Source organism: Sorghum bicolor, chromosome 3 (genome assembly GCF_000003195.3).
Source record: "Sorghum bicolor cultivar BTx623 chromosome 3, Sorghum_bicolor_NCBIv3, whole genome shotgun sequence".
Classification (NCBI taxonomy): Eukaryota; Viridiplantae; Streptophyta; class Magnoliopsida; order Poales; family Poaceae; genus Sorghum; species Sorghum bicolor.
In genome coordinates this window covers 56,133,085-56,157,136 of record NC_012872.2, presented here as the reverse complement: position 1 = coordinate 56,157,136, position 24,052 = coordinate 56,133,085, and the positions used below count along the sequence as shown (strand labels likewise).

The window sequence follows — 24,052 nt, the reverse complement described above, 5'->3', positions numbered from 1 at the left end:
CCGGGTCGGAGCAGAGGCACGCAGTATACCGTGTCTCAGATCGCTAACGGGCTGGGGGTACGGTCCTGGGTGACCACCCCCACCGCCGCGTCGTCGTCGTCGCACCAAACACAAAGTAAGCCCCCTAGTAGTGGCGCCTTTTGGTGCATGCTCTCGTTTGCTTCCGCTCGTCCCGGAAATAGTGGATCCCATGGCAACAGACCATGCACAACCCACCGAGCCCTGCCGGTGCCGGTGCCGGTGCCGCGCCATACTAGGAAGCAGCTAGCTTGTTAGCTCGTAGCACACCTCCTAGCCGTACCCTTTTTCTTCTCGATCGTCGACGTCGCGCCTCACGCGGAAAATTCTCTGGCCCGGCGGATGAGCCACAACGACCGCTCACAAATTAACTTTTTACTGGCACACGATCCTAGCCGAACGTACTACTACGAAAAAAAGGAAATTCAACCAACAAGAACCAACCAAGCCCTCTTTTTCCCCCGGCTTGCGATCGATCGACGACGACCTACCTAGCTAGCCGGCCGGCGCGCAGGGGTCTAGATCCTTCCTATACAATCCTACTAGGCGCTCACGAACGAGGGGACCCGGCGCCCAGGCACTGGCCGCTGACAAAGATACACACACGCACGCACGCATGTGGCGGCCACTACTCGCCCGCCCGCATCGCCGGCCCGGCCCCGGCGTGCCCATCGATCGTGCGTGACCTAAAATCCTCGCTACCAAAATCGATCGCTCGGTCGTCATTGCACATCTAGATACATGAGGCTCTCCTGTTATTCGCTCCCTATAAAAAGCGCCTGGGGGTCATGGCTGCCGAGGCGTGAGAGAGTGCCAGACGCACTAGCTAGCTAATAGCTACGCGAGTACTAGCCACCCACAGCGCCAGCAACTTGCTGCATTGCCTGTTGCTCTCCCCCAGCACCACCACCAACCAAATCGCCGCCGGCGGCAGCGGCGCCGGCGGTTGGCCTGCCCGTCCGGCACTCCGGCTATCCCGCGATCTTGTTCCTCGTCTCGACTATATATTTGATTTGACCACACACATTCTCCGGCGCCGTTTCCGCACCGCAGCTTCTCCGGCGCGGGCTGGGGCCGCCGCTAGCTTGGACTCATCGGCACCGTACCGTACCAACAGAAGCAGGAGCGCGCTACTTGCCGCACCGCGCGCGCGCCGCCGAGCCGAACGCACGCACGCCAAGTTACCAGCGCGCGGCGGCCGGGCTTGGAGGCTAGCGAGGCAGGCAGTCTGCGGCGACTAGCTAGGCTGACCTGACCGATCGACCAGGTATGTACGCACGTCATATCATATGCTATACCAGATTTTGCCGTGATTCGTACTGCTTTTGTTTATGTATATGCTTTCTCTCTCTCCGCCGGCCAGCCGGTTACGCGATAAGACGACGTGGACGTGAACGTCGCATGATGCGTTTCGATCGTTCAAACTTTCAAATGAAACAATTTAGTGACGTGCCATGGTAGGATTGTACGTGTGTGTGTGTGTGTGTGTTTCTTCTCCAAACAAGGGAGTTTAATTTGGTCGAGCTGTACTGTACGTATCTGTTGTGTTGGGTCCAGTCTGTTTGTCTAGTTCGCTCCAGCTGATCGTTCGATTGGGTTTATTTATTTTTAGGCCTTGATCGATCTGACACACTTTTTGTTAAGTGCGTCGTACGGCAGGTACGACGACTTGGCCGTGTGATTAAGTAAGTGACTGATGATGATCGCGTGTTTGTGTTTATTAGCTGTCCGCAACTAACCTGCGCCGCCGATAGATACATCTCGTGTTCTGCACTGTGCAGCACTACTATACTGCAACTATTATATATAGTACTAGGCTATTAGGTGAAACATATATGCACAGTTGTACACTGAATGTGCCCCGGTAGTCATGGTTCACATGTTCAGATATTGCCCTATATATGCTGACACAGGAATTGCTTGGAGAATAAATACTATTTCCTATTAGTTACTCCTTCCATCCTATAAAAAATATCATTCTTATTTTTCGAGAAATTAGAAAATTTTCACTTTGACCAAATACATATAAGAGACTATTAATATTTATTATGCAGAATAAATATTATAAGACTAATAATTGAATATATTTTTATATAAGCTCATTTGGAGATGCAAATATTGTTAATATTTTCTATAAACTTATTCAATACCCTAGGCAACTATCTTTCTGTGAGGGAGTAGCATGCATGATAACACATCTACTCCACCCAAACAACAATGAAAACACGTGCAAGGATAAAATCAGTGTAGCGAAGTGCACTTATCCTTTAGTAAGTATTCACTCTGTTAAATTTATCTATGACGGCGTTGATATTTGGCATACCAAATGGTAACTTTCAAGCGTGTTACATGAGTCTCAGTAAACATAGAACGATATGGAAGTATCCAGCTGAGATTTGCATGCTAAATCTTCCTGGTTTACTTAGTCTGGACGAGATCTATCTTACGAAATGGTAGCTTCAAGCGTGTTACATGCATGAGTCTGAATATAAACATAGAACGATGGAACTATCCAGCCGAGATTTTGCAGAATGCTAAATCTTCCTGGTCTACTTCCATGACAGTAGCACTGACATATCGAGACAATGATGGCAGATGTGGGTCGCTCTATATATTTGCTCATGTGTGTGACACTGTGATGACAGTTGTTCAAGTAATTAGGAGGTAATATTGTTCATAGGCTAGCAGCTAGTATACCCTTATGGTTCCAGTAACGTATAGAAATCTGCATGTAGTAGTAGTTTACTTACTCGCTGGAACCGAAAGTGAATGAAAAATTAAAGATGCTAGCTAGAAAGACAGGATAAGTACTGCGCGTATAGGAGTGATAGGAGGCTAATTGGTCCCATGTGCTCTTTGCCGGTTAAAATAGCCACCAGGCAACAATATTCTACATATTTAGCTTTTTCTAAAGAATTGCATGCATGCATATTCGTTTCTTGGTTTTTTTCTTTTTGTTTTGAAAATCCTACGCATGTGCTCACCACATTGTCGAAGACTGGAATTATTTTAAATTTCCTTGGGCCTGATTCTTTCAAGCATCATGATGCCCCTAACGTCGTTCCACCCTTGTCTTTATATATATACGGTCTCTGTTTGTTTTCAGTTGAATAGTATATTACAATTAGGACTGAATATAATATAATATAATATAATATAATATAATATAATATAATATAATATAATATAATATAATATAATATAATATAATATAATATAATATAATATAATATAATATAATATAATATAATATAATATACGCGAGCACCACACCTTGTAGTCAAATAAATTGTTTGCGTGTGGTTGACTTTTGCCATCAACTTCAAATGAAAATCAAATGGATGTGATTCTGCGTTCATATATATAGTATAGATACAACATATATATATGTATCGCTTTCCGATGGGATCAGCTTTGGACTCATCTATTTCCCTGGTGACTGGTAAGATCTTATTCTAACATGGCTAGCTTCCAAACAGGCACCAGTAGCTTTCATGTTCCAAAATGTTTAAGGCATTTTTTATATACATGTTGGTTAGCCACCAAGTACACACAGAACCACTGTTTCTTCTCAAGATGGATGACTAGGGCATCTATCTATAATATGCTATTTTCCGATGGATACATACATACTTTGATCACTTTTTGGCTCGCGGTGTTGCCGATTTTATTCAGTTTATTTTATTCCTTGTCAGTGCATTATGTTAGCATCGACGATTCCGAGAGCTCAGTACGGAATTTATCTAGAACATATTGGTTCAGATGCCAGCAACCGACTGACGACTGCGCGCGTGCGCAGCCGGTTTCCAAACAACCATGCATGGCATATTCAAAGATTCGAATTCGGAGGGGAAAGAAAATCGCTGGAAATTCGTTCCAGGAAGCTCCTAGCCAGCTCGTGGAAAAGCAGAAAGCCTGCATGATTGCGCTGGAAAATCCGAGACCGGTCCTTGAAACAGTAATTTTTTACACTCCATTATGCTAAACAAACTGGTTTTAAGGAATTATTGGAATAATACATAGAAATGCTTCTGAGTTCTGACTGTTCATGGGCAATGGCAGTGTGTACGACTGTACGTAGATACCTAGCAGTAGCAGCAAGTACGTTGTACGTAGCACGTACTAAGCTAGTCGACCTGGTTTAAGGAATTATTGGAATAATATAATGTATTAGAAATGCTTCTGCGTGATCATGGCAGTGCATACGTAGCTTAGCACGGGCATTTTCAGAAAGTGTCCTTGCATTGGGCGGTGTTTATTGTCAATTTGTCATGGGATCAGTGTATGAGCGTACTTGTATAGCGTGTTAAGGCCATGCTCCGTATCCAAGAGGAATATGGAGCGAACTAGAAAGCTCTAATTTTTTAATATATATATATATATATATATGAGAACTAGAAAGCTCTAGCTAGAGCTCCCGTTTAAAAGAACAAAGATAAAACCTGCTTATTTTCTCAAAAGTTGATCAGGATTTTGTCCATCTAATTAATAAGCAGTGCACCAAAAGATTCGACATGCATGCCTCGAAAGATAAGTTTGATCACACGGTCGTCACACAGTCAATCCACTCATTTCACCTATCTATCATCTTCTCGTTTTTACACCCTAGCTAGTGTCACGGAAGGTACGGCATGCTTCACGGGCCACTACTTTTGAATCTATCACCATAGGCGCATAGGCCCGTGCACATTCTATCGCTTTTGTTGACATAACCATACAGAATATTAGAGCCTCCATTATTCTTGGACAACTGCGGATAACAATAACATAAAATAACTCAGGAGAAATAAATGTTTTTTCAAACGCAGAGGAAAAATAAGGATTCTGATCATTACCTTCAGCATACTGTGTACTATAATGACAGAAAAAAATAGTGTCAAATGTGAACATCAATGGCGAAATATTTCCGAATCGTCACCGGTACGTATATAGCGTTACTTAGTCCTCTGCTGACAATGTACTGTAGAGAATTTGAAACTATGTCCTCTCAGCCTATCACAAGAATTTTGAAAGTACCCTTATAACCACCACGAGGTATATATTTTCAAACATCCGAGGACATTTAACATTGTGATTTCCTTCTACATACCGTTACGTAGTTCCGTGACACCTTACAAAAATCTCTCATATATATATCAAAGACGACGAGGTGTTTTTGCTTCATAACAAGTACATGATTTGTTTTCCGTTGACACTACAGTCAAGAATTAGACACTGCACATGTCAAAATAAGTTCACATAATATCACTATCGATCAAGACCTCCAATTTTCTTGGAGATACTTGTTTGCCACATCTTTAGAAAAACACTGCATGAACAACAAAGATTAGGGTTTTTTTGGCTTCATAACCCAAATACATATTTAATTTTTGTTGGTGCTATATATCGTCAAGTATGAGAAAAATGTTATTTCTTTAAAAAAGGAATTTCAATTCACCTAGTATCTACTGACCACACCACCTTTTCAAAAAATATATGATTTAGAAAAATTGTATACTTACCGAGACATAGTTCTTGATGTTGACACTATAATCACAAACCGGAAATAATGCGGCCTACAAATCTAATGTTCATGATTGTTAATAATTTCTGAAGAAATGTGAACATCAAAGACGAATATCTTTTTGCTTCATCACTGGTACCTATATAGGATTACTTTGTCCTCAGCTAACACTACAGTGTAGAGAATTTGAAACTATGTCCTCTTAACCTATCACAAAAATTCTGAAAGTACGCATATAACCACCACGAGGTATATATTTTCAAACATCCGAGGACATTCAAGGTCGTGATTTCCTTCTACATACCGTTACGTAGTTCCGTGACACTTAGAAAAAAAATGCTCATATATCAAAGACGATGATGTGCTTTCGCTTTATAACAAGTACTGTACATGATTTGTTTTCTGTTGACGCTACAGTGAAGACTTAGAAACTGCATATGTCAAATTAAGTTAACATGATATCTTTCTCGATCAAGACCTCTAATTTTCTTGGAGATACTTGTTTGTCACATTGTTAGAAAAATACCACATCACTAGCAAAGATGAGGGTTTGTTTTGCTTCATAACTCATATACATATTTAATTTCCATTAGTGCTATATATCATCAAGTATGAGAAAAAAGTTTTTTCTTTTAAAAAAATATGAATTTAAGTTCACTTAATATCTAGTGAACGACGGTCACATCACCTTTTCAAAAAGTATATATGATCTTAGAAGAAAAATATATACGCTTACTTGTCTGCGATGGCAAACTAGAAAATAACGTAGCCCACCGAATCTAATGTTCGTGATTTTCAATAAGTTCCAAAGAAATGGCGCTCATTCCGCTTCACATCGCTCTCACGATAGACCCTAATTTTCCTCTGGATAGATACCGATACTATGGGACATGTTAGAAAAAAGAAAAATAAACCCCGTGAGTTTGTAGCACAAAACCATTATTCTCTTTTGTGTACTGTGGACTTGTAAATGACCAAATCGCTCCTCTCAGATTTCGTGTGGCGCTGGCTGGTATTTTCAACTCTGCACTCCTAGAGTCTCCCGGCCCTAGCACCTCCGTACGGTATCCCGTACCACTGCTGCCAACACTGCCGCATGAACCAAAAGAAAAAGCAGAAAGCACGTGGCTTTTTCGCGCGGGCTGAACCTTCCTTCGGTTCGCGCCGCGCTAGTCAAGGCAGGCGATGGAGGGCCCGGAGGTGTGTGGCTGGAAGTGGGGCCCAGACCCGGACCCACATGGCACACCCTGGCAGGGAGAGCCCGATCGAGGAGCAGCAAGAAGAGTAGAAGAGGAAGACCCAGAGCGCGGTTTGTATTGTTTGAGTCGCCACCTTTCTGGCACGGTAGAAGTAGCAGTAGTAGTAGTATTTCCCAGCGAGTTCCACCGCTGTCCTCCATGGCTCCAGGCAGCGCGGACAGCGGAGGCATTTCCGTCGAGTGTCGAATCCCATTTTTCGTTTTTCCTTTAAGAAAAAAAGGGAACTCAGCACTAGGCAGCTCCTTGGGCCTGCTTGCCGTCTATATAAACTCCTACTCCTCCTCCTCCTACTCTCCAGGCAAGGTCATTAGCAAGCAGCTCATTCCTGCTAGCTTCCTTCGATTCTCCACTCGGCCGGCCGGGCCGGTGCTTTGTTGCTGGCTGCTGCTGCTGCCAGTGGTAGGCTATCATCTCATCATATCTCTCGCCGCGTCTACTCCACTTCGTTCCCCTGCCGATCACGTCCAGCTTGAAACCTCGCGAGCGAGAGGCCGGCCATCGTGTGGAGCAACGCTAGCTGCTCAACTGGTGACCCTGATGAAACACCAAGGTACTGGGGTCTTGGTCTTGGGGATGAGCATGCATCTGTCTGTCGTCTGCGTGTGTGATTTCTGCACGGTAACATGCCATGTGTGTTCAATCGGTTTGAGCTTTTCGCTAGAGAGAAATTAAAAAGGATGAGCAGTATGTGCAGAGAGACAAGTCCATGTCCACCCATAGGAACTTGGACAGAGTTTTTTTTTTCAGTTTCCACGGGTTTGATTTTAGAGAGGGAGGGAATTAAATCTTAGCATCCGCGCATGCATGGCTATTCTGGTGATCGAGTTCCGTGTGTGTGCGTCGTTGCATGGCTTCCATTGCCTCGCTTCGTCATGAACACGCATGCATTCCATGGCTCATGGCTGTGCACGGCTGTGGGCTGTGGCTGGCATATAGTAGTCCAGGCAAGATTGTGCGGGTCACACCTGGGGGCGGTCCAATCCGTCAGTGGACACGGGACAGGCACACGTCAGTCGCTGCCTCGCCGCGGTGGACGGCGACGTGCTCTCTGTAGTACTTATAGCCACAGTAGTAGGAGTCGTTAGGTTTACTGGTTTGTGTGCACTAGGACACACTCAGCGTTTTTAACGATCCTTGGAGACTGCGACTCCTGTAACAGAGGAGGGAGGGAGGAGATGCGTACAAAACCACCACCTACACGTCGTGACGACGCATCGATCCCCATGGACGACGTCGATCACTTCGTGTTTGTTTTGCGTCCGGCCGGTCAGGGGAGGTCTGATGCAGGGCAGGGCGGGGCAGGTCAGGTCGCCGGAAAAATAGCTGTCCGTGATTGTACTTGTTCGGGTTCTGCACGAGTCCGTTCCGAGCCAGCCCTTTTTTCTTTTCTTTTTTCCCCCCTTCATCCTGTCTACAACCTTTCGGGATTGAAACTTGAAAGGACTGCCATGTCAAGCATGAACCCAAACGCGTCCCATCCGATGCTGAAATCCTACCCCGGCACAAGGAATTATAGGAATGACGGAAAAGAATTCACTGAACGGCTCCGCTCGCCGCCCGTACGTACGCACCTCTTGCTCTGCCTGCCTCTGTTTGGGCCAAGCACGAGCATGTCATCCATCCCTGCCTCTTTTTACTTACGGCCACTGCTCACCCCCCACTGTGCCATCGGAGACCAATTTGATCTTTTTGTGTCGCGCCAGGGAGGTACTAGTGTCGAACTTTGACAAGAAATGTGTGGTGAAATTCTGTATCATTCAACACCAGATGGCGACGCCTCTGGTTGGCAGCACACTGTGACTGAATGAACCTTCGCGACCACACCGTCGCCATCACCGGCCGCCCGCCGGCGTGCTCCGCCGCTGCCGCTAGCTGGCATCATGGACGGACTTGGCGTATTCGCGTGCTGGAAATTCGGAAAGCGTGACAAAAGCCCCGGTCGGCGCGGTCTCCTCTCCTCTCCTCTCCTCTCCGCGCCCAAAAGGAGCGTCTGTCCACCTGCCTGCTGCCTCCTATAAAAATCGGCCGCCCTCGAGCCCCGCCGAGCTGCAGCAGTTTCTTTGGCAGCCGCCTGCTTCGAGCATAGCGAACCCAACCCCGGTTGCTTCCTCATTACTAGAGTCCAGAAACCGCTGGAATTTTACCTAGTGAAAAACAAACAAGGTAAGGTGAGCAACGCTAGCTAGGAGTGAGTTCCGTATACTAGACTAACTAGATTGATCGATCGATCGATCGAACCGTAGATATGGCAAGCATCGCCGTACGGGATTGCCGAGCCGTGCTTCGGCCGAATTGGTGGATCTGGTATTGCGATACTAGCTTCATGTTCTTCCCTTCTTTCCTCTCGATATTGTTCTTGGATTTGACGACACACATGCACCTGTCTTGTGATTGCTAGACAGACAGGCGTCTCATATATAAATGGTGTTTGTTCGTACTCTTGGGTGCTGCAGGTGCCTTGAGTTTGGGTACGATGGAGTTCGTCAGCAGCAAGGACGTGCAGATGGCCGGGCTGAACACCGAGCTGTCGTCGAGAGAAGACGACGCGCTCCCGGCGCTTCTGATCAAGGTTCCGTCCCAGACCATCGCGGGCTTCGACTGCGTCGTCGGCGCCGACGACGCCACCGTGTCCCTGGACGAGCTGGATGACAAGGTGGCTGAGGAGCTGCATCAGCAGGGCTCGGGAAGCACCAACACGGACATTGTCATCAGCATCCCTGCTGCTGCGCCGGCGGCGAGCGCGCCACCGCCACCGCCACGCGTCGTCGTCGCTCCTGCAGCGAGAGCCTACGACGACGACGCGCACGTCGTCCCGTACTCCGTCTCGCTCAGCATGCCGGCGTCGCCGTCGGGGTTCCACCTGTCGCAGTTCATGTGCGCGGACCGTCGCGCGCGCGTGGCGCCGCCCGACGACGACGCCCACCGCCACCCGGTGGCCGTGGAGGGGCAGCAGATGGTGGAGGGGCCGCACTCGCCGCGGCTGATCAAGCAGACGCGGTTCCACTCGCAGCCCATCCTGAACCTGCACCCGTCGTCGTCCAAGAACGTCGTCGCCGACGGCAGCAGCACGCGCGACAAGCGGTTCGACCCGTTCAAGACCTTCTCCGGCCGCCTCGAGCGCCAGCTGTCCAACCTGCGCGGCCGCCCGCAGGAGCCCATCGACGGCGTATCCCCGGACTCGAAGATCTCCGAGGAGGAGACCGACCAGGTCCCCGCCGCCGACCGCTACTTCGACGCCTTGGAAGGCCCCGAACTCGACACGCTCAGGGTAAGCAGCAAGCGCTTCTTTTTTTTTTCTTCTTTCTTTCGAGTTCGTTTTGATGATACGCAAGTAACACAAGAAGCTAGCTTCAAGCTTGACGACGACGTGTGGATTAAGGATCTCGTAATTTCTTGCAGGCCACGGAGGTGCCGGTGCTGCCGAAAGACGAGAAGTGGCCATTCCTGCTGCGGTTCCCGATCAGCGCGTTCGGTATGTGCCTGGGCGTGAGCAGCCAGGCCATCCTGTGGAAGACGCTGGCGTCGGCGCCGCCGACGGCGTTCCTGCACGTGAGCCCCGTGGTGAGCCACGCGCTGTGGTACGTGGCGCTGGCGCTGATGCTGCTGGTGTCCGTCATCTACCTGCTCAAGGTGGTGTTCTACTTCGAGGCGGTGCGGCGCGAGTTCTACCACCCGATCCGCGCCAACTTCTTCTTCGCGCCGTGGATCGCGTGCCTGTTCCTGGTGCTGGGCGCGCCGCGCCTGGTGGCGGAGATGCACCACGGCGTGTGGTACGCGGTCATGGCGCCCATCTTCTGCCTGGAGCTCAAGATCTACGGGCAGTGGATGTCCGGCGGCCAGCGGCGGCTGTCCAAGGTGGCCAACCCGTCCAACCACCTCTCCATCGTCGGCAACTTCGTCGGCGCGCTGCTGGGAGCCAAGATGGGGCTCCGCGAGGGCCCCATCTTCTTCTTCGCCGTCGGGCTGGCGCACTACATGGTGCTCTTCGTGACGCTCTACCAGCGGCTGCCCACCAACGTGACGCTCCCCAAGGAGCTCCACCCCGTGTTCTTCCTCTTCGTCGCCGCCCCCAGCGTGGCGTCCATGGCCTGGGCCAAGATCAACGGCCAGTTCGACGCCGGCGCACGGATCGCCTACTTCATCGCGCTCTTCCTCTACATGTCACTGGTACGTGTTCTACAGTACGTCCTACGTGTTGTGCCAACGTACGTACGAACGGTTCTTGAAGCGTCCACGTAGCACATAATTTGCCTGTGTTAATTTGCCGCTGATGATGATGATGGTATCTATCCCTCCCGGCCGGCCTCGCATGCAGGCGGTGCGCATCAACTTCTTCCGGGGTTTCCGCTTCTCGCTGGCGTGGTGGGCGTACACGTTCCCGATGACCGGCGCGTCCGTCGCGACCATCACGTACGCGACGGAGGTGACCAACGTGCTGACACGGGCGCTCTCCATCGGGCTGTCGGGGATCTCCACCGTCACCGTCGCGGGGCTGCTGGTGACCACGGTGTTCCACGCCTTCGTGCTCAGAGACCTCTTCCCCAACGACGTGTCCATCGCCATCACGCGGAAGAAGCCCAAGTTCAGCAAGATCCTCGCGCACTTCCGCTCGTCCAGCTCCGACATGAAGGAGCTCGTCTTCTCCCTCTCCTCCAACTCCAAGACGGCGGCGCAGTCCGACTCCGGCGACACCGACAGCGACCCGTCCGTGACCGCCAAATCACGAGCCGAGCCGTGACGACTAGCGGCTCAACGGAGCCGCCCGGCCGGTGTATGTATAGCTGCTAGATCCCTTAGCTAGCTGTACATAGAGAATCTTTTTTGGGTTCTAATACTGTGTTACGAAGGAGAGGTACGTCGCCGATGAGCAAGTGCGCAGGCACGCACGCATCCATCGCCCAAAAGCTGATGCAGCAGTTGCCAGTTGGTCGGCGTGGATGGAATGATCGGACATACGAAGGCGCACACGGCCGGGTATCCTTGGAGCATTTTAGTGATGATGAGGATATAGCGTGAGAAGAAAAAATAGTACTCCTATACTACGACTAGTAGATTGATTAATTAGTCTGTAAAAATGTACCGACATATATATATATATATATATGTAAGTGGTGTGGACTTAAGTAAGAATAAACCATGCATGAACATGTTCTAGCCTTTGGCGCATGAGTAGTGGATCACTGGAGATCATGTGTTTCCTTGACTTTGGCGGGTTTCTTTCTTCTGTTCCGCCAAGAAACGGACAGTGACCGACAGCCACACACACACAGCAGAATCAACAGCACGCACGCAGCAGCATGCTCCATGCATGATGCCATGCCTTTCAAGACGTCACTAGCGGCAAAGCACGCCACCCACCGAGACGCGCGAGAGAGATGGCCGTGACTGGACTGTCCACTGGCTTTCATGCGCCGCGCGCGACACCTCCCCGCCCAGTGCGTTGAAACAGCCGAATTCCTGTGGAAAACCTCGCCCGCATCGGCCGGTTCAGGTAGCGTTCTGATTGTCTGCGATTGGTCGCGTTGCGGCGGCGGCGGCGGGCGGCTCGCTCCAAGATGGAGATGGCGACCTCCCGTCGGCGCGGTACAGGCTCATGGACTTCGCAGGACGCTTCGGTTGTGTCATTATCCGTTCATGGAGGAATTCAAAAGCGCCCTCGACTTGCAGCATGCGCCGCCGGCCGGTGACTACAGTCAATTTCCTCCTGCCTGCGCATATTCGATCTGGCACTGGTTGTATTTCTCTCGGATGTATGTATGTGGACATGCGTCTCTCTCTCCCTCTTGGCACGTTTGCTTTTCTGCGTTCCAGCTGACAGCTGAGGAGCGCACGGTAGGTTGACTGTAGGTTGCCGATAGGCTAGCTGAATGTGACATGCCCCACTGCTTCAGCTGGTCAGGTACAGAGCTCCAGCACAAGGTTAGGATGTGGATTACTGAATTTCGTTAGAGGCCGACTGGTCCGTTGGCAGCATGCTGAATTTCCAGTTAATGAGGTGCTTTTGTACATACCATATACTGTAGTGTTGGCAATTCTAGAGTGGTGGGTGTAATTATGTAATTCTGTTTTTTTTTCCTCTCGCCTAATAAAAATCTGGCAAAATCTTTTGTCGCCTTTCTAAACAAAAGATACTGAAATGAGAGATCTCGCTCCAAGCGCATGCATTTTTCCATGAATCATGCTAGGACCTCCAAGATCAGGAGGCCTTTGGGCCTTGTATTTTGACCGTAACGGAGCCCACTTTGGTGAACCTACCACACGTGGAGGCCCTTGGGCTTTCAAAGCTGTACTTCTGCTTGTCTATGTTATTGAGCCTACGCAGCAATTAGGCCCTTGGAACTGCTAGCTTCCTACTTCGGGGATGATATCTGAAATGGTAGAGTTCTGGATCAAAAATGGTAAGATTGCCCTGTACAATGTTTTGGAAGCTGATCCCCTCCACAAACTCTTTCACTTGCCACTGTCCATACAAGCCTGCCCTCAACTTCAGACTCTCTCTGGAACTCCAAAGTGTGGCCATTTCACAAGACAATTATCAATGGACCTATACTTGGGGTTCAGGTCCATTCTCCTCGTCAAAAGCGTACAAAGTGCTTACTGGCACTTTCCAATTCATCCCATGTTTGGTGGAACTGGAAATCTTGCTTGCAGGGCTCCTTCTGAAAGATCTGCATGCTCAGCACCCCAGAGTTATTAAAAAAAAGAATATGAAGCTTCAATCCTTTGACTGCATTCTATGTGATGATCATCCTTCCTCTTCTGCGACTTTGCCACAGCTTGCTGGCAATCACTGAAGCTGCATTTTGACTCTGTTCAGCACCCTCTCGACATCTTCAGAAACCTCATGATTCAGCTCCATGTGCTGTCCTTTATGTAGATTATTGGTCTTATGTGTTGAAGTATTTGGATGACACAAAACGATTTCATCTTCAGAAATATCCAGCCTTCATTGCAGAATTGAAGAGCCACTTTCAAGAAAGAGTTTGCTTTGGTTATACACAGAGCAAAGAAGTATTTTCCACAAAAACTCATTGCTTTGGTCTTATGTGTTGAAGTATTTGGATGACACAAAACGATTTCATCTTCAGAAATATCCAGCCTTCATTGCAGAATTGAAGAGCCACTTTCTAGAAAGAGTTTGCTTTGGTTATACACAGAGCAAAGAAGTATTTTCCACAAAAACTCATTGAACAATGGCTAGAAGCCCAGCTGCAATTCTTTTGATTTTCCTTATTTCCTTTTACGTTTCTTGATGACCCTTGTGTATAGCTCACCTTATCAAATCAATATATAACCAGTAGGGGGAACCCCACCTGATTCCAATAGAAAAAGAGACACGAACCTGCAATCAGCCAGGCGCGCAATTGGTGAACTTACAGGTTTGTGCTTTGTACTCTGCAGAGCTTGGATGAAAACTGGAAAAAAAAATGAAATTGGCATTCTGCAAATCTTTTTTGAACCTTTAGTAGTTCATGTCTTTAAATGTCCCTACACTTTTGTAGTTTAACAACACGCTGGGTAAATGGCAATAACGTGAAAAGGAAAAAAAACGCTGTCGACCTGACAGCATCAAAGCAGTGACAGCCTGACAGGAGCGACAGTATGACACTATTGGCACCGTGAGTATGGAGTACTAGCTTTGCAAATGCTTCACTTCACCGGTTTGATCGTCAACAGTACAAATCCTCGTTTCAGTCCACGTCTTGGCGTCCTGAGTCCTGACCATCTTGAAGCCAGTACTATGCACAAGTGCTCCATAGAAACTGATACATTGATCATGACTCATGACACGGCGCTCAGGGCTCAGCATCATCTCCGAGCCTTGGGCAAATCAACTTCAGATTGCAAGGTCGGATCAGCCAATTCAGACCGGAAGAGTCCCCAACTTCAGAAGCAAGCAAAGCACCATACATACAATACACGATCGAGCAGCTGATATCGCACGCCGCAGGATGGCGACACCGGAACCGGAACGCTGGATGTCGAGGTGTCCCATGCCATTGATGAAGGAAAGAAGCAGAGTACCGTATTGTTTCCTCCCGATTTCCCGTGAAGCCAATTGAATGCATGCAAATCCTCAGTTCATTCACTCCCCTTCTCCCCGATCCCGTGAGCAGCATTTACTGGCCCCGGCTCTGAATTCAATGCCCACTCTGTGTCGCGTCTCTCTGCCCCTCTGACACTATAAAACCTGCGCCCTCTGCCACTCCTTCCGTCGCCACGTCTCTCCAGTAAAACCCGCGCGCGCCATTTTCTGTACACGTACGTGTACGTGCGCCTGGCTGCAACTTTACTACTAGTACGCACGTTGTTGTTGCGGATGGCTTCTCCGGTGCTCCCCGCGTGGTCGTCGATCATCATCGTCCTGGTGGCGCTGGCCGCCGTGCCGCCGCCGTGCTGCCGCGCCGAGTTCACGGTGGTGGTGCCGGACACGTCGTCGGCCGCGGCGCTGGTGCACGCGCCGCAGACGGGGTTCTCGGACCGGGCGCGCACCGACCCGGCCGAGCAGCGCGCCGTGCAGGAGGTGATGGCGGCCACGGGCAACGGCTGGGCGTGGGGCATCCCGGACGTGTGCCGTGGCCGCTGGCACGGCATCGAGTGCGTCCCCGACCGCCACGACGTCTACCACGTCGTGTCGCTGGCCTTCGGCGCGCTCTCCGACGACACGGCCTTCCCGGCCTGCGACGCGGCGACCGCCACGCTGTCCCCCGCCGTGCTCGCGCTCCCGCACCTCCGCTCCCTCTTCTTCTACCGCTGCTTCACGGGCAACCCGCAGCCGATCGCGGCCTTGCTCGGCCGCCTCGGCCCGGCGTCGTTCCGCTCCCTCGTGCTCCGCCAGAACGGCCACGTCGGACCCATCCCGGCGGAGCTCGGGAACCTCAGGGCGCTGCGCGTGCTCGACCTCCACGGCAACCAGCTCACCGCCGCCGTCCCGGCCACCCTCCAGTCGCTCACCCACCTCCGAATGCTCGACCTCAGCTACAACCGTCTCGACGGCCCGGTGCCGCGCTTCGAGTTCCAGCGGCTCAGCATCCTGGACCTCAGCCACAACGCGCTCCAGGGAGGCGTGCCGTGGAGCCTCGGCCAGTGCCGCGCTCTGCTCAAGATTGACCTCAGCCAGAACCGCCTCACCGGCACCATCCCCGACGCGCTCGGCGAGCTGTCCGAGCTGATGCTGCTGGACCTCAGCCACAACGCGCTGTCCGGCCCGATCCCGGCCGCGCTCAGCCGGCTGGCGTCGCTGCAGTCGCTGATCCTGAGCGACAACCGGATGCAGTTCTCGACGGTGCCCGACGGCTTCTTCGCTGGGCTCAAGGCGCTGACCACGCTGGTGCTCTCCGGAATGGGCTTGGCGGGGACGATCCCGGAGTCGATCGGGGAGCTGGGCGAGCTTCGGGTGCTGCGGCTGGACAATAACCAGTTCACCGGAGTAATACCGGCGAGCTTCCGGCGGCTGGAGAGGGCGAGCGAGCTCCGCGTCGACGGCAACCGGCTGGTGGGGCCGATACCGTTCGGCAAGGAGATGATGTGGAGGCTGGGCAAGAAGCTGCGCGTCGGCGGCAACGAGGGGCTGTGCTATGACACCAAGCAAGAAGGCCTCGAGGGCGTCGTTGCGCTCGCCGGCGTCGCGGACTGTGACAGCGTCAGGAGCCGCACGACGCAGCACTTGGTCTGGAGCAATGCTACTGTAGTTAGCCGCCGCGGCGGTGTCGTCGCCACCGTGACCTCATCGGCTGCTGGACCCGTCAGCCGTAACGCCGGTGGTACTCGTGTGGAAACTGCTTGGCTTCTTGTGTTCGTGTGCCTGCACCTTGCATGGTTTGTAGCGTTGTAGTTGTAATTGTAAAGTAGGCCGGCCAGGATGTGGTGATTCAGGAACCCGAACATTGGTTGTAAAGAGCTCAGAGCTTTTTCTTTTTCTTTTTTTCATCAGGATTCAGGACAGTAAGAAGTGAACAAAATTTTTGTCTACTCCGATGTTCCAAATTAAATTGTTTTGAAGTCAACCCCCCCTAAGAAGTGAACAAAGATTTTCTTAGCAAGGTAGCCCGCTCATTCATAGAATCAAGCTTAATAAGGTTACTAATTAGAGGCTTCAAGAATCCTCCGTGCTAATTACCACATCAGACGTGGTACAAAAATAATCATAAGCCCTCAGTGTGGATCTTTGGGATTAACATTCATTCTAATGATCAAAATTTAGACATGAATCAATTAAGTTAATATGGTCGTATGCGAAATATATTTATATACCACGTGCTATTGTCACATGGAGAAGATACTCATGTGCTGCACTTATGTTGCAGCGCGATGAGCCAAAGAGGGTGCTATAAGTTGCAGAGCACGAACATAGCACATAGATCTAAAGAATTAATTTCTACCTATCACCCCATCAAATGAAGACATGCTTATTATATCTAAACTTTAGAAAGTTATGAAATGTCAAATTTCAAACCACATAACCCCCATCCATAAGGTAGATTTCAGTTCCTTAAAATAAAGAGATCCAAACTATTAAAAAAATGGTACTAGCCTCATGGCTCATGTTCGCAACATTTTATTTGTACAAATCTTCACTATCCATAAGTCTTCATGAAGAAACATAATTAATTAGCATATAATTTATTTTTTTTATGTGAAATCGAACCATAAACCATCTACATGTCTTGTTTATGGTATGCTTAAGATAGTCCTGAAGTGAAAATTTTATTCTTACAATCGACGCTATGGATCAGCCCAATACACCATGAGCGCAATTGAGTGAAGCTTGTCAATTCAGCTCCCGTCTGTGTGAATTCTATTATCCCTCTGATATTTGTTTAGGTTCTACCAGCAGGAGTACTATGTTGGCTAGAGGTATCAGTATCACTAGATGACGTTTAGTGCTATGTATTCCAAACAAGAATCCACCTATGGTTCTTCTTTAGCCTGATCAAACAAGCAGCAGTCTGAATTTATGGATACTACTCAGACAAAGCTGAGTATGTTGTAGCCAAAAAATCACAGTTTGTTGGACTGTGAATTTGCTCGCTGAATTTTCAACGCACTGAATTTTTCAACACCTTTGATCCGTATAACCTTAGATCGAGTTATGGTAATTATCTTGTGTAGCTTTGCCTCCGGCACCGCCACAGATTGTTTGTGTGTGTTCTTGCTTGCCAGCAGGTAATTCTAGGATTACTTGGGTTTGTTGCACCCAGAATTATTCTGCTCTCTTAATAAAATACATGCTATATGGACACATTCATGAAAAAAAGTTCTATTATGGAACATCAACGAAAATTCATACATCATTTCGTGAGGGACGAAGTCTAGATGCCAACTCGCGTGCTTCTCTTTTAAATCAAGATAAATGCAGAACACGACACAGAAAATCTTCCTCCTTGCTGGGCTGGTTGTCTTTCAAATTTAATTTCTTTACAATTTGCAATTGTAAAAGACTGTTCAAATTTGCACAAGATGACCGATGATAGCTTGTTACTTTCTCATTTATTGGTAGCTTTGTTGTGTGACCAGGTGACACAAAGACCATACTCCATTAAGAGTTTATTTAGCTGCACTTATATCCACCTTAATCAGTGTGTTGGAGTAAATTGGAGTAGAAACAAGACCTGTGTATGTTGTGGTTAGCTATGAGTCTGGACTAAGGAACAACTATCTTAGTCATCTTCTGTTCTATTTTTGATACACAATGAATATCAAATCCTTATTTGTATCGGAGTTTCGAAACATGATTGGTAGCCTGGAGGATAAGGACAACAAGAGGGCATGACAGGAATTTACAAACAACATTTGGATTAGAACATTGAAGGGAAGAACAATACAACACAAATTGGAGAATTGATTTGCCTTTAGATTCGTATCCAAAGCTTTCATCTATAGCCAGAGGTCGAGGATACAATCACTTAGAAATGGACCGCCGATAGACAATCAAACACCAAATAAGTGTATAGAGCTCAATTATTAGGACATTAACAACAATACAAAACAAATATATTTATGAGCACATAAGAAAAATACATGCAAAATCTTTGTTTGGATTCTCACCCAAAACAAAATCCTCTTGGCAGACAACACCACACATCAAGGATGGCCACACAACAAGACTTGCACTCTACGCAGTGGTTCGTTAGAGACCGGTTACTATATTTGCCTTGCTTGCACCTTTGCACAACGGTGTGGAACCAAATTGCCTCATCGGAGCACTTCGATGGATTGGATGACACATAACATGTAAACTTCACCACCGTAGTTGAATGGTAGGAGAACACCCTAGGTCGGTCCCCAAAGAACGCAATCATAGAGTCTTCGATAATAATCATTCAATGGCCGACCAAATCGCTAGACAGATCAAACAAAACCTGCACCTTCACAAAAAGGGTGCACCATCTGCAACGCCCCTTAGTGGTCGTTTGGGCTTTTTAGTTTAGAAGTTTTCTTAGTGTGAATTTTTCTCAGAGTCTAGTAGGCTCACATGTCCATTATCTTTTGGACCTTTGCCCCTTTATATGTACATATGACTAACTTCACCTTAATTGAGAAGCTAGGGCTCCTGCTGCTTACATTAGAAAAAAAGATGAGGATGTTCCTAAGGAATGAGCGCTGAAGATGGTGGGATATTGTTACTCATGATTGTTGTAGCCAAGGATCACGATTGTTTGTCATTGGGGAATGGTGCTCTTGGTAGATGAGCTATAGGCCAGGTACTTTCATACAGGACTTGCACATACAAAAATCATGTGACACAATGAATGCATTGTAGCAGTTGAATAGTCATTGGTGATGCTGATGAGGATTAGCATTGGCGACTATGCTTCTTGGAGGCATCAGGAAGCATTCTTGGATGATCGTGAAAGAGGCAGGTGAGGAAGCGTGGAGTCGGTCAAGCAGGGTGGTCTTGAAGGAGATCGATTGACCATGAAAAAGAGCAGACGGTGTGATCCATAGTGATTAGTGAGAGGGGTGAGGCGTCAGACAAGGATGCAATGAAGGGAGGCTCAAAGCACCACAAAGGGTCTCTAGTGGTGGGGATGCGCGATAAAAGGTCCACAAGTCTGTGTCCTAGAGTAAATTGATTTGGGGAAGGCGCTTGACCGAGCGGGGCAAAGGTTGTCGTGCAGCCCTTTCCAGTGGTAGAGATTTATCAACAGTTTTTTATAGGCTGTAACATCCCAGATTTTTATGAAAAACCAAAAATACGAGCTTTTTAAAAATTTTTCTGTAATCGTGTGAATCATATAGTTTTTAGATCTAACTCGATCCTAACCCGCTAACAAATCATGGCATACATATAGATTTGTTTCTAGGCGAGTGCTTTTGTTCGTGAGTCGGTTTGGAGTTTAGTCTTGTTTAGGGTTTTGAGTTTATTTTGGAGTGCACAAATCTGTAGCAAAGACTTCGCAAATCTCCGTTGAGCTTATCTCAAAGGCGAAGTGAATCCCTTCTCAACCTTTTCGTTGGAGTACGTCGCAAACTCCTTTGATCTTTTTGAACTCTTTTCCAAAATTCTCTTCTCAAACATTTTCTCTTGTTGATCTCATCACTAAATCTCCACCGCTAAATATATCCTAAGTTCATGGCAACTCATCTCAATCTCTTTTTGAGTTCTCTCTCGAATGCCCTTCATTTTTTTCTTTTTTTAAATTTCTCTCAAAGCCCTTGAGTCCAATTCGCAAATGGTAGAAAATCCTCCTTCCATCATTTAGCAAAATAGGAAACCATTCCCTTCTCTTGAGCTCCCCTCCTTGGCCTCTGGCCCAGTCGGCCTCCCCAACCCCCGCGGCCCTCCTCCTTGCCCTGGCCCAACTCGCAGCGCCGGCCCACCTCCCTCCCTTCCACCCCTGCGCAGCCGCGAGGCCCAGCTGGCCTGCTCGCCATCCCACTCGGCCCGCGCAGCAGCCAAGGCCCAGCCGCGAGCCTCCCCTGCGCCCCAACCCTAGGAGAGGACGCGCCCCCTGCCTTCCCCAGATGCCGCCGCCGCCGCGCCAAGGAGGAGGCACGTGCGCGCCTGCCCTCTCCCCCTCGACGTCCGTGCTGATGCGCTCCACGTGTCCCAACGTGGGCACGGACGCCGGAGATAGTTGCCATACCCTAGGAACCCTAGCCAGGCGCGTATAAGAGCCCGAGCCGCCGCTCTCTTCTTCCCCACGACGCCGCCGCCCTCCCCTTTCTCCTCTGCTCCCAAGCAGCGCCGCCATGCTGCGACCTCGAGCTCCACCTACGGCGCCACGATGAGCCACCTCGACACGGCAGCGACGACGTCAACCGGCCAGAGCTTCCACGCCGAGCACCCTGGTGGCCACGCCTCACCGCGACATCCTCATTTCTACAAACCCCAGCCGCGACCTTCGCGACGGCCTCGCCCTTGGATCGTCGACGCCGAGCACCTCGAAGCCCCTGCCCCGACGCGGCGACGCCGGAGCCGCGACGTCGACCTTCGACGGCACCTCGTCGACAATGCTAGCACTGAGCCGACCACGACGCCTCCGTCTCCGCCGCGCGAGCACCAGGACGCCGTCCCCGCCGCGACGTCGCCTGCAGCAACGGTGCCCTGCTCCACCATGGCCACGCCAGGACATCGCGATGGTCACCGCGTCAGCACCGGCCATGGTGATTGCAACCACGACCACGCCGACGCCACCGGAGCCCCAACCTCGTCACGACGCCGTGGTCGTGCCTCTGCTCCGAGCCACGACGCCGCGACCTCCTCTGGAACGAGTCCAGGGTGCCCCACACCGACGCGCGCGCCAGCTTCCACCTCGACGACAAGCATAGCACCGCGAGTTCTCCCCCGAGCTCCTTCCTGCTCGTGCGCCAGAGCTGCTCGCCGCGCCGAGCTTCGTCCCCGTCCTCGCCACGGTCACCGCGTCGAGCCTTGTCCACGACGTCGCTGCGGAGCCCAAGCTCCGCGACCCCGTTCGGCGTCCATGACCCCGACCTCGCCTTCGAGCCCTCGAGCCCGCGCCCGGTCTCCATCGACGCTGCACGCCGAGCCCCTGCACCGCGCCCAAGGACAACAGCAGCATCACCTAGTGTCTCGCTATAGCTCCATTCCTCTGCCAGTGAGCTCTCAAGCCAAGGTCATACCTTTCATTCCGTTCTGAAGACCATACCGTGGTTCTTGGCTAACAGTCGGCCTTCGTGCCGTGTTCTACCACTGTCACAGGGAGGCCATGGACATGCTACACTTTTCCACGGAAGCCGCAACGCTAGAGCCACCTTGAGCGGAACCTCGCAGCACCGCTGTTCGCCTCTGCTTCATCTTGCCGAGCACCGGCCAATGATGAAGCCGCACAACCAAGCATGACCACCACTTCGCTGCATCCGAAGTACAACAGCTGCTACCACAACCCATCGGCTCTAAGGTCAAGCCCCGAACCCTAGTTGGCGTCATTCCCGATGCCAACAGAAACCCTATCTTGCTTTCATACACTTGTCCATACTTTGTCGTCTACACTCGTTCATATACATCACCATCCATGTCATGCACTTGTTATATGATTTATCTATATCCATGCTTGTGTCGTGCCTTCGTGCCGGTCTATTTATCTATCTATCCATTTCTATCTCTTGTGCTATGGATGTATGTGCTACTCCGAGTTATCGTCGTGTTGGTGTTGTTGTTTGGTCGTTTGTCAAGTTGTGATTCTTGCGGATTGTGTGTGGTTCTTGTCGCTTTGGATCGTGCCTTCGAGCCGGTCGGGGGATCGTAATACGTTTGATCATTTCGATCGTGGGTACGTCCCGCTATGATCGCGATGCCGAGCGTAACTCGTTTCCCCGTGTTTAGTTGACTTCGTCACGCTACGCTTGTTAGCTCCTATTCCCGTCCCTCAGACATGGCCATCGTGGACTCGTTGTCGTCATCGACGCGGTTCTTACCCGCACCTTTGAGTTCTCTGTGATCTAGTCTACTGGGATACAGATTAGGAGCAACCCTTGTAGAACAGTCGGAAGCCCATTCGTTAGGTGAAGCTCATGGCCGCGAGTCCAACTTGCCATGACCATCGGGCTTTACCCTATTTCTTGTGTGTTTATCCTAACCACCTCGTATGCTTGTACCATCCTGGCTAGAGCATTCCCTCAGATCTAGTGGTGACAACCGCATTGCTACGGGCCTTAGGAATAGCCTCGTGCCGATTTAGTTGCACAGTCGCGGTACCCTACGAGTAGGTTTGGATCGTGGGGTCGTATCCCTTTTATCCAACCGTCGTTCATTCCATGATGAGTTGGTCGAAAGGGTATGAACTCCATTCATCTTCTTTCTTAATCTTAATCCTCGTTGATCTAGTAAGACATGGATTGAGCCCTTTTGCTTGTTTGATGTTCTGTTCCAATCCCACGATTCCCGCCATAGCTATGGCAAGTGGATCAATGGAAAGTGAAACCCGTGTCTTTTCCCGCCTTTTTGGTTCTTTGTGTTTAAACTCTTGTAGGCTTGTACCTATTCGACCGTAGCATTTCTTTGGTTCTCGTGGTGACAACCGCACCACTAAGAACCCTGGTGATGTCTTAGTGCATTTAGTGCACCTAGGTTGTGGTACCCTACAAGTAGTTTGAGCACTCGTGTACTTGTGTGTCACTCTCTCTGATTCCCCGTCTCTTACCATGGCGGGTGGATTGGAAGGAGTAGACCACTTCCCTTTTTCTTCTCTCTTTGTTCCACCCTCTCTTGGCTCTCGCCAACTACAATGGCGTATAGATTGAGAGAGACCGGAACTTCTTGTGCTCATAGTCTTTTCGATTCCTGTCGATCTCTATGACACATGGATCGAAAGACTGTAAGTTGTGGTGTTCGCTTAGAATGAGTTAGAGTCTAAGCCATTTATTAAAGCCGTACAAGTTGACTCAGTCGACCTGGGAAGTACCATCTAGGCTAAGACTCAAGCTTGTACTTAGTGAACAACCATTTCCATTTCTTTTGACCTAGGGATCGGACATCCACCGAGAGGGCTAAGCCGTTATCCTTTCGGTGCTCTTTTAGTGTAGTTGTTCTTCAGTGTTCTGTAGCCTCTTTTCGTAGTCTTTCGAGGTCTAGTGGTTTGATTGTTTCGCCTTGATTGTCGCTTTCGAGGTAGTCGCTTCGAGGTTAGCGTTGATCGGACCGAGATCAGTTGAAGGAAGGACATGCAGATGGAAGCAGTTTGGATAAGAACAACTACAAGTGCACTGTGGATCTTGGAAACGACCTTCGATAGGTGCCACGTCCCACCCAACCTCGTAGAATCCTATTAGACATGCAATAATGTAGATGCTAGTGCTTTACTTTTAT

The 24,052-nt window shown here is 49.6% G+C and overlaps 2 protein-coding genes across 6 annotated transcripts; both read left to right on the top strand.

Annotated features, from left to right (window-relative positions):
* On the top strand, window positions 835-12,844 carry LOC8054905 (S-type anion channel SLAH2). 5 transcript variants are annotated; one of them, XM_021455240.1, is made up of 4 exons: window positions 835-1,285; window positions 9,234-10,048; window positions 10,180-10,947; window positions 11,096-12,842. In XM_021455240.1, exons 2-4 carry the CDS (start codon window positions 9,254-9,256, stop codon window positions 11,516-11,518), a joined length of 1,986 nt encoding a protein of 661 aa, XP_021310915.1. In that variant the 5' UTR covers window positions 835-1,285; window positions 9,234-9,253; the 3' UTR covers window positions 11,519-12,842. The 5 variants fall into 5 exon arrangements, with proteins under 5 accessions (XP_021310915.1, XP_021310913.1, XP_021310916.1 ...); XM_021455238.1 differs by lacking the exon at window positions 835-1,285 and adding an exon at window positions 6,672-7,330 and having other exon boundaries at window positions 11,096-12,844; XM_021455241.1 differs by lacking the exon at window positions 835-1,285 and adding an exon at window positions 7,623-8,948.
* Window positions 14,203-16,752, top strand: LOC8054904 (protein TOO MANY MOUTHS). Its single transcript, XM_002458139.2, has one exon. The coding sequence runs from the start codon at window positions 15,101-15,103 to the stop codon at window positions 16,613-16,615; it is 1,515 nt and encodes a 504-aa protein (XP_002458184.2). The 5' UTR covers window positions 14,203-15,100; the 3' UTR covers window positions 16,616-16,752.

Excerpts from the sequence above, each read along its gene's own strand:
- LOC8054905 (XM_021455238.1), top strand. The coding sequence starts at position 6,919 with ATGGCTCCAGGCAGCGCGGACAGCGGAGGCATTTCCGTCGAGTGTCGA. Across the intron at positions 7,331-9,233 it reads GACCCTGATGAAACACCAAG|GTGCCTTGAGTTTGGGTACG; the intron begins GTACTGGGGTCT and ends TGGGTGCTGCAG. Across the intron at positions 10,948-11,095 it reads TCTTCCTCTACATGTCACTG|GCGGTGCGCATCAACTTCTT; the intron begins GTACGTGTTCTA and ends CCTCGCATGCAG.
- LOC8054904 (XM_002458139.2), top strand. The coding sequence starts at position 15,101 with ATGGCTTCTCCGGTGCTCCCCGCGTGGTCGTCGATCATCATCGTCCTG.